Consider the following 13,033-nt stretch of genomic DNA (forward strand, 5'->3'; position numbering starts at 1 on the left):
AAGAAGTAGAAACAGAGTCAATCAAGTACTTACAACTACACTCACTGGGATTATTATCGATGTTTGTTATTATTTATGTGCAGAGGTGGGCAGAGTAGCCAAAAATAGTACTTGAGTAAGATTAAAACTACTTCAACATATTTTTACTCTAGTAAATTCAAAAGTAGCCATCCAAAAAAGAGAGAGTAAAAAAGTATTTGGTAAAAAGTCTACTCAAGTACAGAGTAACTGATCAAATGATCAATCATTTAATATTTAAAAATGACATCATCAGGTGGAGCAAAATACGAAGTTAAGTGGAAATTTTGGTATTTTAAGGACTTAAATGATTCATATGAAAAGCATAATCACAAAATGACTAAATGAGGCAAAAGTAAAAGTTTCCACTTCAGTTTCTTTCCATATAAAACTGATGAAACTTTTCCAGAAACTGCAGGTGTGTGTCTGTGTCTGGTGAACAAACATGTTTGTTTTTCATTCAGCAGGTAGAAAATCCAGAACTTTTACTTAAGTAAGAGTAGAAATACTTCGTAATAAAATTACTCAAAGTACAACTTAATAAAAATGTACTCCCAAATGTAGTCCCCAAAAGTACATTTTACAAAAAAGACTCAGTTGAAACCATAAAAACCAAAGTCAGCTGTTGCTCTGATTGGAAATGTTTTTCTTTTTAAAAACAGTTTAATTAGGACTTTTTTTCTAATGTACTGCGGAAGAACATTGGAATTAGAAACAGAACCTACATTAAACTTGAGCTTTAAATATCTGGATCACCATTACAACTCAACAATTTGAGGAAAGACTTGCCAAAAGAAACCAAAGATTTCAGTGTCTTCCCGCCCAATAGTCCGGTAGATTCGGTTCGATTCGGGACAAAAGTTGCAACATTTATTACATTTTCAGCTGCTGCGGTTTGATTGTACACTGGATCGTGCCGAACAAACCAAAACCTTTAAAAAACCTGTTCCCCTTGTGACGGTGCGGTGAGAGGTTGGAGAAGGAGTTAGCAATGGTGGTTAGCCACTCTAACCCAAAACAGCAGGACGCACTGTTGAAGTTTTCCACACTGTCGCTTTATTTTCACTTCGTCCATGTAAAGCCAGGTCTCCACGGTACTAACATTACAGTCTCATACATGAGAAAAGAAATGATAATTCACCGCTCTGCACCTCATCATCACCGATGATCTCCTCTACACCACATGGAAGACGAGTTCTTACTCTGTACAATAGTACAACAAAAGAAAAAGGGAATAGGCGCCCCCTTGTGGTGATACCTACTCATGTCTAGGAACCAAGCAGTATAATGATTGTTACACCCTCCTCGCCTGTGGGGGCGCTGCACCAAGAACCACTGAAGGAAACGATATAAAAACATCTGAAGAAGTTATTTTGTTTAAATTAGTTTGGAGTTGAACAAATAAAAATAAAAAGGAAAAATATAAAAAATACTGTGAGATTTTAAACTTGACATTCCTGCCATTCTTGTCTCTGAAAACATGATATTTAAAAATCTAGACCCAAAACAAAGCAGCTGGAAGAAAAGAAGGACTTTTGTTCAGTCCCTGCAGAGTTTGCTGCACCGTTTGGACGAACGCAGTGAGTCAGACTGACAACTGACTGTTCTTACCCTGAAAAAACAGGAACTGCTTTCAGGATTCTTGTCAAAAAGCTGCATTAGCGATCAGAAAGCATCGTAAGTGCAGCCTGAAACCTTCTGACATTTCTCTATCTGCTGTCGTCTGCTGCCACAGAAGACCTCGGTGACAGTTTGCGTTTTCCTCCTCATCCAGACCCAATCTCCTTATGTTTCATGCTGCTTTAATTGCATGTGAGTCAGCTTGACTACCTCGGTGAGTCACGTCATTACAGAGCTTTCTCGTCCAGACCGCGGCCCTGCACAGTGTCAGCAGCACATTACTGCATTTTCTGCACAGTCGCTTAAACTTTCGGCGCGGACTCCCACGCACCGGAGAGGCGTTTGTGTCACCGAGGGGCCAGAATTTTAATTACGAGTCTGCCAATCAAAACAAAGCGACTACATCACAGAGTAAAATCACATTCAGATGAATGGGGGGAATATTCAGCGGCTCAGTGTGAGAAAGAAAACAGAGCCGGTGCTCATTGTTAATCATTTCACAGTGTTGGTTGGTGTTCATCCTTCTAGCAGTTCCTCCAGACAAAAGGAATTTAGATGTATTAAATAATCATTGGTGGATTAGTTACATAAGCCTTATATATTTGTAATTTTTTTAAAGTCATTCTAAATTCAAATGTACAAGCTAAGCTAGTCTTTTACGCACAAGTGTAAAAGTGTAAGAATGCCTGCCAATAAACTAATAGCAATATACAAAAGGTAGAATATTCAATATATAGAATATAAGCTGAACTCAGGTCCAGAACCGCACGGCATTCTGGGAGATGTAGGCAGAGGAAAGACTTTTCTAGGTTGGTGGAATCAACTCACTCACTTACTCTTTGGTTGCTTGGCAACAACTTGCCGGGTAAGAAGCAGTTTCAAATTGCCCCCACTCTCCCTCCCAATCTCGGTTACCTAGCAACGACCTGCTGAGTCATTCGCGCAGCAGCAGTTTGAAGCTTTGCCACAATTACGGCTTAAAAATAAATAATAATAATAAAAACAATGCAGTGAAGTGAAAAATGTGGATAAAAAAGGGAGTTTGGTCATATTTAAGATATTTAAAACCAAAAATGATCAAAATTCATAATCGAGACCCAATTTCAAGGCGTTAAGGCATTTTTATAACAACTGAATTTAACATATTTACTTTATTATGCTACAAAATAGCACTATGTGCCTGGAAAATATAGAATCTGTATATGTATGTATTTATGCAATATTCATATACAACTGCTACATTCGTTTTAGTGAGAAATTGCCATTTTTCAGTCTTTTTTTGTCATCATCAATAATAAACTTTTGAGGTCTGGAGAGTATGACATGGAGATTTCTGGAGTTCATTGAAAAAACACGAAATACTACCAAGTATTTCAGGTCTGGTTTCTAGTGCAGATATCTTAGTACAACTCAAAATGACACAAACTAACACGTAACCTTTCAGCAAGATATATGAGCTTATTTAAAGTAAATAATTGCTCAACATTGATGACAGATCATTTTACTTATAACAAGGCATTTTCCCCATGTTTTAAGTTAATTTAACTACCAACGGGACAAGTGCTTTTCCATCAATATTAAGGAATTATTTACTTAAAATAAGCCTGTATATCTTGCTAAAAAGTTAGTTTATCTTATTTCAAGTATATGAAGATATTTGCACTTTAAATTGGACCAAAACTGCTTGGTAGGTTTTTGTGTCTGCAGTGTTTTCTAGTTTCTCTGAGCCCGGTTCTGGCCTCAGTTGGATGGAACATCTTAGAGAAGATTGGCAGCCGTCTGGAAGGTTTTTCCCCGCTTGTGAATTATCCTCCTTACTGTAGATTGATGGACTTCAAATTGTTTGGAAATGGCCTTATAACCCATTGTAGATTGATAAGTTGCAATGTTTGCTTTTCTAAGGTCGTTGCTGATGCAACACAAGCAGATGCTTCCCATCAAAGTGTCAGTAGATGAGGTCACACTGATGGGAGTCTGTCAGGAAGTGAGTGAATGACACTTGTCCTCTAAAACCACGCAGCAGCTGAGACACTTGGGAGTAAAGAATACATTTTAGGATTTTATTTTGAAAGGCCTTTTTTCTGTTAAATTATTGAGTAAATACATTTTATTTATTGTTTCGGGTTAACCAACCATCAGATTGGTGCAAAGTTCAGCTTTCCAGAGATTCACAAAGTCCTGGTCATTCATGGAGATTCTTTAGAAATGTGGATGCTAACATTAGCGTTAGCATGTTTAGCATTGAGATGCTATTTTAGGCCTGAACAGCTTTGCTGACAGGCTAACTTCTTTTCCAGTGTCCCATCAGATGGTTTTTTGTAGCGAAATTTAACCCTGAGTGGGTCAAGAGAAGCAGGTTTGTCTTCCACTGCTGTTGTTAGAGAGTCAAATTTATGGGCGTACCAGAAACGCAGGACAAAGGTTCCAGCTCCAGACCTTTTTGTTTTAATAGAAAAGAAATTCAACTAATTGCACTAAAATTTTTAAACGGGCTGTATTATGTAGTATCCAGGAAGTACCTTTAGTTGTTGAAAAATGTGACATATATAAAATAATACTTTGACTTTGTAATTTATTGGGTCTCTGTCTCTTTTAAAGGTTTTGTTGGCTCTAGTGGCCTTTATTTGATAGTTAATTGACAGGAAAGTGGGTAATGAGAGAAGGGAAAGACATGCGACAAAGGTCGCCAAACCTGCGACGGCCGCGTCGAGGACTAAGGCCTCCTTATGTGGGTTGTGCTTAACCCCGGCGCCACCAGAGCACACCGGGTCTCCGTCTCTTTAAAAACTCCTGCTCTTTCTGAAAGCCCTCCTTCAGGAACTCGTTACAACATGGCTCCTCCATTAACCTTTAACATTTTTACCAGCATTTGACTGAGAAGTAGCTCCTATAATGAGCTCAGCAGTTCCACCAGCTGTTTGCTAGTTGCTGCTGGCTAGTCTGAAGGAGCTGAGTGGGGGAGTTACAGGGAAGGCCTCCTCTGTGAGCTGGAAGCTTGGAAACTGGAGCTCCAAGAAGGAGCTGTGTCCTCGAAGGCGGGGCTAGGTTCACCCAGGCGTTTTCGCATCTGAGTGGTTGCCATGGAGATTAAAGGATTTCTCAAACATGCGTTAAAGAATCCAGGCAACACTCAGGTACGTTATAACATGATGTAAAGCTAAAAAAAAATTATTCTACACAATATTGCCCTTTGAACATATTTAAATTAATTAATCTAAATTAACCGCAGCCCTCCTGTGAAGACTTTTTTACAGGGTTACTGTCACTTTAAGAATGAGAAACACTATTTTGCTCATGTAAGACTTTGCGTTGATCTATTTTGCCTTGGATTAAACTAAAACCCTGGTGAATGTTTCCTGTTTCATTTAGAAAATTTAAACTTTAAGAAAAACTTTCCATTTCTTCCTGTTTTTTGTTTTGTTGTTGTTGCTGTTGCTGTGAGCGTTGTTGTTGTTGCTGTTGTTGTTGTTGTTGTTGCTGTGAGCGTTTCTCTTGTCTGGATTCCTCCTGTTATCTTCCTCGTTGATCGTCGGTGATGATAAGGACTCACAGAGGATGCAGGCCTGCCGGTGGCCCCCAGGGACCTCTTACTGCCCGCTCTGGTCCAGGTTAATCTGACTTTTTCTCCCTCATTAATCAAAGTAACTGTAATTGACTATTGATGAGCGGTTTAAGCTGATTCCACGTCTTTGCCTTCGCGTTAACACCGCTGTCTTTTTGATGCATTGCTCACAGTGGAGCCCAAAATGAGTGAAAGTCTGGAAGAAATAATTCATTTTACTCAACTTTACTCAAGCTTGACAGATATGTTCATTGATCCTTCTTTAGAGTCGATGAGATTTTCCGTGAAGGTTCATTTCATTGTAGTTTGTCCCGTCACTTCCAACGCCTCACTGCCTCATCCAAACCACGTCTGAGCGCTGATCCATTTTCCTGTTAGTTGTTGCTCCCCTGGTGCCTGTTAAGTTTTCTCTTTGCCTAAATTAATCTCCTGCCTCTTGACTGCTGGGTGATGCAGCGGTAATGGAGACATAAATTTCTCCTGAGCGCTCCGGGCCTCTGAACCGAAAGGTTGCTTAAAAGCGCAGATCGATGTCGGTTCCTTCGCGTTTCCTTTTAACGGGGAGGAAAACGTGTGCAAGTGGAACCTTCTGCATTTAGAAAGCTTATTAATTTAAAACCGTTTTTAACATTTAACCTGAAGGTCAAAGGTGTTTTTGTTTTATGTCCTTCAGTGATAAAACTTTGAGCTAGTTTGTGATAATGGCTAGAAATAACTGTTACACTGTAAAATCTAACTAGTTAAAAAATATTATCTCAAAAGAAGTAAGCACAAGATTAGTGAGTAAAAAAGCATCATTTATTTTACGTAAGCAGAAAAACTAATGATTTTTTTAAATATAAAATCTTAAATGCTTATCCAAAAGGTTTCTGCCAAAGCACGGCAGGAAATGGGGATTTAAATTTATATTAAATATATCACATCATAACGTTAAAAACTCAAAACATCCCTTCTCTTCAGTGAACTGTTACTATGACAAAATGAATCGCATATCAGATAAAAACATAGAGCAGTTTTTGGTTAAAAAGGAAATCTTTTCATGAAGTTGAAAAACATCTACACCTATTTTCTAAACTCTTCATGAAAGTTTAATTTGGGCCATTATGTGTGTTTTATTATAAAATGATCTGTTGGTACTGCATGATTATTAAAGTTTTGCAGGTTTGCATCCAGATTTTATGTAGTAGAGTTTAGTTTTATTAGTTTTAGCATCAATCGTCTGACCTGAATGATTTGACTTTTAGATGTTTTTATTATTCCAGCATATGCACTGAAAATGTTTCTTTGGATCAACAAATACTCTAAGTTGTTACGGGTAATTTTATTACTTTTGCTCAAAATGTAATTCTGAATTGAAGCTTAAAGTTAGCCGTAACAAATGTGAGTAATTCTTTTTAGGAATATTTTTTTCAGTGTGCAGAAGGAAACCAGTCAGCATTAAAACAGCCAAAGTGTTTAACTTCTCCAAATAATTTAACCATGAATATTTTATAATTGCATGAGGCTTTTGTTTCTCGCTGGTCGTTGCAGTGGCACTCAGGATCTTTTTTCACTGCGAAGTCAATATTTCAAACAGGATTATGACTGTTTTGTTTTTTAAAATTGATATCTTCTGTTTCGGGTTTTCACTGAATGAGCCGTAAGAAGAACGAGACGCAGCAAACCTCCAGATTCACACATGTTTTGTTCCAGTTGATGTATTTAAAAAGTAACTAACTTAAATGACCAAATTAGTAGTTGCTCATCTTTTTTGTATTTCCAGTGGATTTAGGTATATTTTGAAAGCTGAAGATATTAAACCCTGTTGCTTTAAATGCAGTGCATGCGCAGCGCTATCTGTTGGCCGAACCGCAACAGGCTGAACTCAACAGATGGATGGACGCAGGCTCTTGGCACCTCGTGTGTGTGTGTGTGTGTGTGTGTGTGTGTGTGTGTGTGTGTGTGGGTGTGTGTGTGTGTGTGTGAACCTCATTTATGACTGTGCAAATGTACAGAGCTTTCTCGTCAGGGTGACTTCCTTTGATTATCTGTCTCCCCCCTTCAGTCTAAAGACAGAAATGAATCATTTCAGTTTGATCAAATCGACTGGATTCAAACAGATTGTGAGAAATCTCACTGCAGAAAAAATGTGGAAGTTAGTATTTAGCACGACTATTAGTGGCTTGTAAAAGTGTTTAAATCCCTTAAATCGGATTCATTTTGTCATTTTGAAACGAAGCGTCAACATGTTTTATTAGGGTGAAGTGAAAATGTGATCCTAATAATTGGTGTGTGACACATTTGTATTCAGTTCCACTCAATTAATCGTTTGTAAAGCAACTTTTTCTAAAAAATAAATAAATAAAAAATGAAAAAGTACTTGTTCTATTGGCAGATAAATTATATAATCTGCCAGTGGAACTGGAAAATTTTCATCAATATAAAATAATTATTTACTTAAATCTAGTGTCCATATCCTGCTAAAAAGTTGCTTTTAAGATAGTTTGTCTTATTTCCAGTGTACTAAGATATTTACACCAGAGACTAGAATAAAAATACTTGGTAAGATGTTGTGCTTTTGCAGTGTATAAAGTGAGATGTTGTGTGTTTGCAGCGTATAAAGTGAGATGTTGTGTTTTTGCAGTGTATAAAGTGAGATGTTGTGTTTTTGCAGCGTATAAAGTGAGATGTTGTGTTTTTGCAGTGTATAAAGTGAGATGTTGTGTTTTTGCAGCGTATAAAGTGAGATGTTGTGTTTTTGCAGTGTATAAAGTGAGATGTTGTGTTTTTGCAGTGTATAAAGTGAGATGTTGTGTGTTTGCAGCGTATAAAGTCAGATGTTGTGTGTTTGCAGCGTATAAAGTGAGATGTTGTGTTTTTGCAGCGTATAAAGTGAGATGTTGTGTTTTTGCAGCGTATAAAGTGAGATGTTGTGTTTTTGCAGTGTATAAAGTGAGATGTTGTGTTTTTGCAGTGTATAAAGTGAGATGTTGTGTGTTTGCAGCGTATAAAGTCAGATGTTGTGTGTTTGCAGCGTATAAAGTGAGATGTTGTGTTTTTGCAGCGTATAAAGTGAGATGTTGTGTTTTTGCAGTGTATAAAGTGAGATGTTGTGTTTTTGCAGTGTATAAAGTGAGATGTTGTGTGTTTGCAGCGTATAAAGTGAGATGTTGTGTTTTTGCAGTGTATAAAGTGAGATGTTGTGTTTTTGCAGTGTATAAAGTGAGATGTTGTGTTTTTGCTGAGGTTATTGCTAGCTAAATGGACTCTGCGTGTTTGTTAGAGGGGGTAAGTGATCCTCGGCCTGGAAACGTTTGAGAAACGCTGCTACAGAACAAGCAGAAGGAGAAAGAGAAAGAAACAACTGTTCGCTTTCAGCAGCAGCAGGTCTTCACAGGTTGTGACATTTCCACCTTTTCCAACGCCTCCATTAGCTTTGTGATGACTCTGCAGCCTGAACTTCAGGGGAGAAGGCGGGACAAACAGGAGCCAAAGGTGTCAGCGTGAATCTGAAGGTCATGCAGCAGTGGGAGTCATTTCAGGTCGAGGTGTGTTATTCTTTTCGCTACTCTCTCCTGAAAGGTCAATCGGCGGTGAATATAGACTCAGAAAGTCTGAGGAGGCAGAAAATAAATAGATTTTTTTTATGTGTCCCTGAAGTACTCGTGCTCGTTTGCCCTGGCAGACGAAGCTCTTGGCCGTCTCTTGATGCCTGCCATCGGCGTCAGGCAGCAGCGAAGGTTTAGAAAACAATCAGGGAGGAGCTGGCTGCAGCACCGAGCGGCGGCTGCTGCAGCACCGAGCGGCGGCTGCTGCAGCACCGAGCGGCGGCTGCTGCAGCACCGAGCGGCGGCTGCTGCAGCACCGAGCGGCGGCTGCTGCAGCTTCGCTCCAGCTACATCGGGAGTGGTTTCTCATTTCAGAATGTTTTCATTTGGAGGAAAACATTAGCGCTCTGTTAGAAATCTGAGTCAGAAAAAGCAATTTACACTGTGGCTGATAAACTTAAAAAAAGCTTAAGTCAGGGAGATAAAGATGGGATTTTCTAGTTAGTCTCAGAGTTGGGTAGTAACTAGTTTCATTTACCGTAATCTTTGGACTATAAGCCGCTACTTTTCTCCCACGCTTTCAACCATGCGGCTTGTAGCCCGGTGCGGCTTTTCTGTGGATTTTTCTTCAACCACCAGGGGGCGCTCTTTAGCAGGAAGTGAATCATTGGAAGTCAAAATTGGAAATCAAAGAAGAAAGCGCTGATTTTCATTTAGAACAAACACATGCTGGCAGCAGCCACGACGGAGGAATGTCTTCAAACTCAAACCCCTCATCCAGGAAACGACATGAAGAAGTTGATATGATGCAGCTTTAAGTTGAAGGCCATCGATCCGGCGGGACAGGTCGATGGCCGCTGGCTCGGCATGAACGGATCCATGGTTTGGCGTTGGAGACGCAGGGCTGCGACCTGAATTATTTTTATGTCTCATGAGAATCAAACTGTTTTTTAAGACATTGAATTTATAAAACTGAATTTTTATCCTGTGTGAATATAAATATGGCTTTTTTTTTTTTTTTTTTTACTTAAATTTGCTAGAAAAAAATGTTTCCTGCAAAAATTTGCCAGCAAGCAACACCGGTGCGTTGGTCGGGGTCAGAGGTGAGCTGGCAGATTATTTCATTTATAACTTAGGGAAAATGTTTTAAGTAAAATAATCTGCCAAACAAACTAGAACTTTTTCATCTACATTAAAGAATTATTGACTTAAAATAACCTCCTATATCTTGCTGAAATAACTTCAGGTTAGTTTTGTCTTACATTTAGTGTACTCATATTTTTGCACTTGAAACTATAAAATACTTGGTAGGATTTTGTGTTTTTGCAGTGCAACAATACGAATCCAGACAAATTAGTCTCTTTAAAAGTTTTCCCACAGAAAACAAACCATAAAAACTTTCTCATCTGAAACTCCTTTTCTAACCTTTACATTAATAAACCATCTAATCTCTCACCGATTTGTTTTCAGTGTTTCATGTGATCATCAGATCAACACCCTTTTAGTTTCTAGGTGTTTATTGATTTCAAACAAAAAAAGTAAAAACAAGAAAAAAGTTAAATAATAAATAATAATGCCCGCTGACGTGGATTTTACATAATTAGTTTGAAAAGGAAGAAGGTAGAAGATACAGGATCTTTTTATACTCATCAACCAGATAAACTATTAAATTATTTAAATTATTCCCACATTATGAGATTTGAACCTGCGTGCGCAAAGATTCAGCCAAAACATGGAATGACTAATGCATTTGACATTTTAATTAGGCGTGTTGCAATAAGCAATAAATCGATTAATCAGTTAATCGCATGATAATTTGTATGATTTATTGTTTTCTCTCCTTCTACCAAAAACTGGAGGATAAAAGTCTTCAGTCTGAATTAGCTCTTATTTTTTACAGATACTTTATAATTAGTTTACTTTGTTGTTTTGTTTGTTTATTTTGGATGTTTAAAATGTCTTCCATTTCCAGAGTTTGAAGTTTGTCGAATTTTGAGAATGTGTTCTTGTCATGTTACTTGAAAATCGTCTCAAAACATCATTATTATCGTGTATCGCGATAACGTCTGGGATGATTTATCGTCCAGAAAAATGTGTTGTCGTGACAGTCCTTTGTTTTCACATGTGAGCTATGAACAGGAGAACGGATGTTTTGATCTGAGGATGTTTGTAAAATGTTTCTCTGGTTGAGTTGCTGCTTCAGTTGATCGTTCTACCAGCTGCCCAGCAAAAAAAAAAAAAAAAGAACAAAAAAAAAACACTTTAAAAAAAATATGTAAGAGGATTCGTCTTTTATTTTTAACTTTCCTGCTCATCTCTCTCTCGCTCTTGTTGCAGTTTGACATGCAGCGGATCACCCTGGAGGAGCTGAAACACATCCTCTTCTACGCTTTCCGCGATCACCTGACCATGAAGGACATCGAGAACATCATCATCAACGAGGAAGAAAGCCTGAAGGAAAACTCCGGTAACTGTCAGACGGAGTTTGAGGGAGGTGAGTGAAAGTCCCTGGGCTAATTTCACACGCAAGCACTTTAGGCACATGGACGTGTCACAGACAGGCGCTGGGCGCCGCGTGGGCAGAGAGAGGGAGGAACTTATCCCGGCTGTCAGAAAGGATTTAAGCTTTCTCATCAACATCTCCAGCCAACAGAGTCCCAGCACACCTGCTGATTTATTGATTTGGGGCGTTTGTGAGGACGAGTGTCAGCTGGTCAGCTGTTCAGCTGTGGCTCGCATGAAATATGCATGACTCCTCTCTGCACCAACAGCCATCCGAAATTTATGGATGTGAGCGCAGCAGAGGGTATTCTAGGACTCTCTTTTCTCTCCATTAAAACAGCGAGTGTCATTGTTTCTTCTAAGCTAATTATCATCCAGCTTTTTGAAATGCCAGCTTTCGATTCAGATCCAGTGACTCAGCCTCCACAGTCATTTCTGTTCAGGGTCTTCATACGTTTTTAAAAAACAACAACTTATAGATATTAGCTGCAGAAGAAGAGATATTTCAGGAAATATGTTTTGATGTGCCAGCTTTTAATCTCAAAGGATGAACTGTAGCAGTTTGTTTCCTTATGGTACAAAGACGATCAATATCCACAGTAAAATGAGACCCAAAAAAAGCATTTTACTGCAAATATCTGTATTTTTAAAATACATATTGTTGTAATTATAGTTTTCTTAATAAACCCAAGTCAATTGAAACAAGCAGTTCTTGGCATTGGTGAAAATAAACGCTGCTGAGTGTTCATTAGCGTCGATGCAAGCAGGAGTTCAACTAGTTGAAACATCTGATAGAGTTTATAAAAGTAGTTGCAGATTCAATTAAACACTGCAAACACACAAAATCTCACCAAGTATTTTTGTCTGGTTATAGTGTAAATAACTTCGCACACTTGAAATAAGACAAAACTAACTTAAAAGTAACTTTTCAGGAAGACATAGGAGATTATTTTCAGTAAATCATTCTTTAATTTTGATGAATAATTTCTAGTTTCACTGGTAGAATGTTCCGCCGTTACCTAGCAACACCAGCCACGCCCAGCCCGTTACCTAGCAACACCAGCCACACCCCGCCCGTTACCTAGCAACCCAGTTCTATTTCAACTGGCCAATTATTTCACTTATACTTTTTCACTATGTTATGAGTTAAATAATCTGTCGGCAGGACAAATAATTTGTCATCAATAATAAGGAATTATTTACTTAAAACAAACTCCTATATCCGAAAAATAACTTTTACGGTAGTTTTTTCTTATTGATTGTGTACTAAGATGTTTGCACTAGAAACTAGACTAAAAATATTTGGTTAAATTTTGTGTTTTTGCAGTAAAAATAGTGAAATGAGTCTAGTTCTGTGTACCACTAAAAAAAACAATAAAAATAAAAGCAGATACTCTATGGTGAGATGATGTTAGTCTTTAGATTTAAGAGTCTCATCTGTTGTATTGTTTTTGTGGTAATTTTATCTTTTTAAAATGTTTTTTCTTCATGGCAGTGTGTGCTGTTCTTATTCTTCCTAACAAGCAGTTGGTTATTTGTTTTATATATATTTTTTATATTATTAAAAATAATAATTTACTGAAATGTCTTTCGGACTGCTAAGTGGATCATTGGCTTGAAAACCAAACCAGACCTTTGGAAATCTAAATCATGAACTTACATTTTAATCAATTATTTATTTATTTATGTTTTTTCTTTTCCAAACTGAAATCATGCTAACATTCTTTTGCCATTTAAGTTGAACTAAAACGTTAGCATTTAACCTTAAAGCCGAAACACTAGGATGGTTTTCTCTGATGTGACC

General features: G+C 37.9%; 1 protein-coding gene across 4 annotated transcripts in view; it reads left to right on the forward strand.

Annotated features, from left to right (window-relative positions):
- Positions 1 to 13,033, forward strand: part of caln1 (calneuron 1) — a 60,378-nt gene that overhangs the window by 38,890 nt on the left and 8,455 nt on the right. For all 4 annotated transcript variants that reach the window (XM_023350910.1, XM_023350911.1, XM_023350908.1 and 1 more), the window contains one exon: positions 11,065 to 11,221. In XM_023350910.1, the coding sequence (XP_023206678.1) occupies positions 11,065 to 11,221 (157 nt within the window). The remainder of the gene's footprint in view (positions 1 to 11,064; positions 11,222 to 13,033) is intronic.

The sequence above is a fragment of the Xiphophorus maculatus genome, chromosome 18 (assembly GCF_002775205.1).
Source record: "Xiphophorus maculatus strain JP 163 A chromosome 18, X_maculatus-5.0-male, whole genome shotgun sequence".
In the NCBI taxonomy this organism is placed as follows: Eukaryota; Metazoa; Chordata; class Actinopteri; order Cyprinodontiformes; family Poeciliidae; genus Xiphophorus; species Xiphophorus maculatus.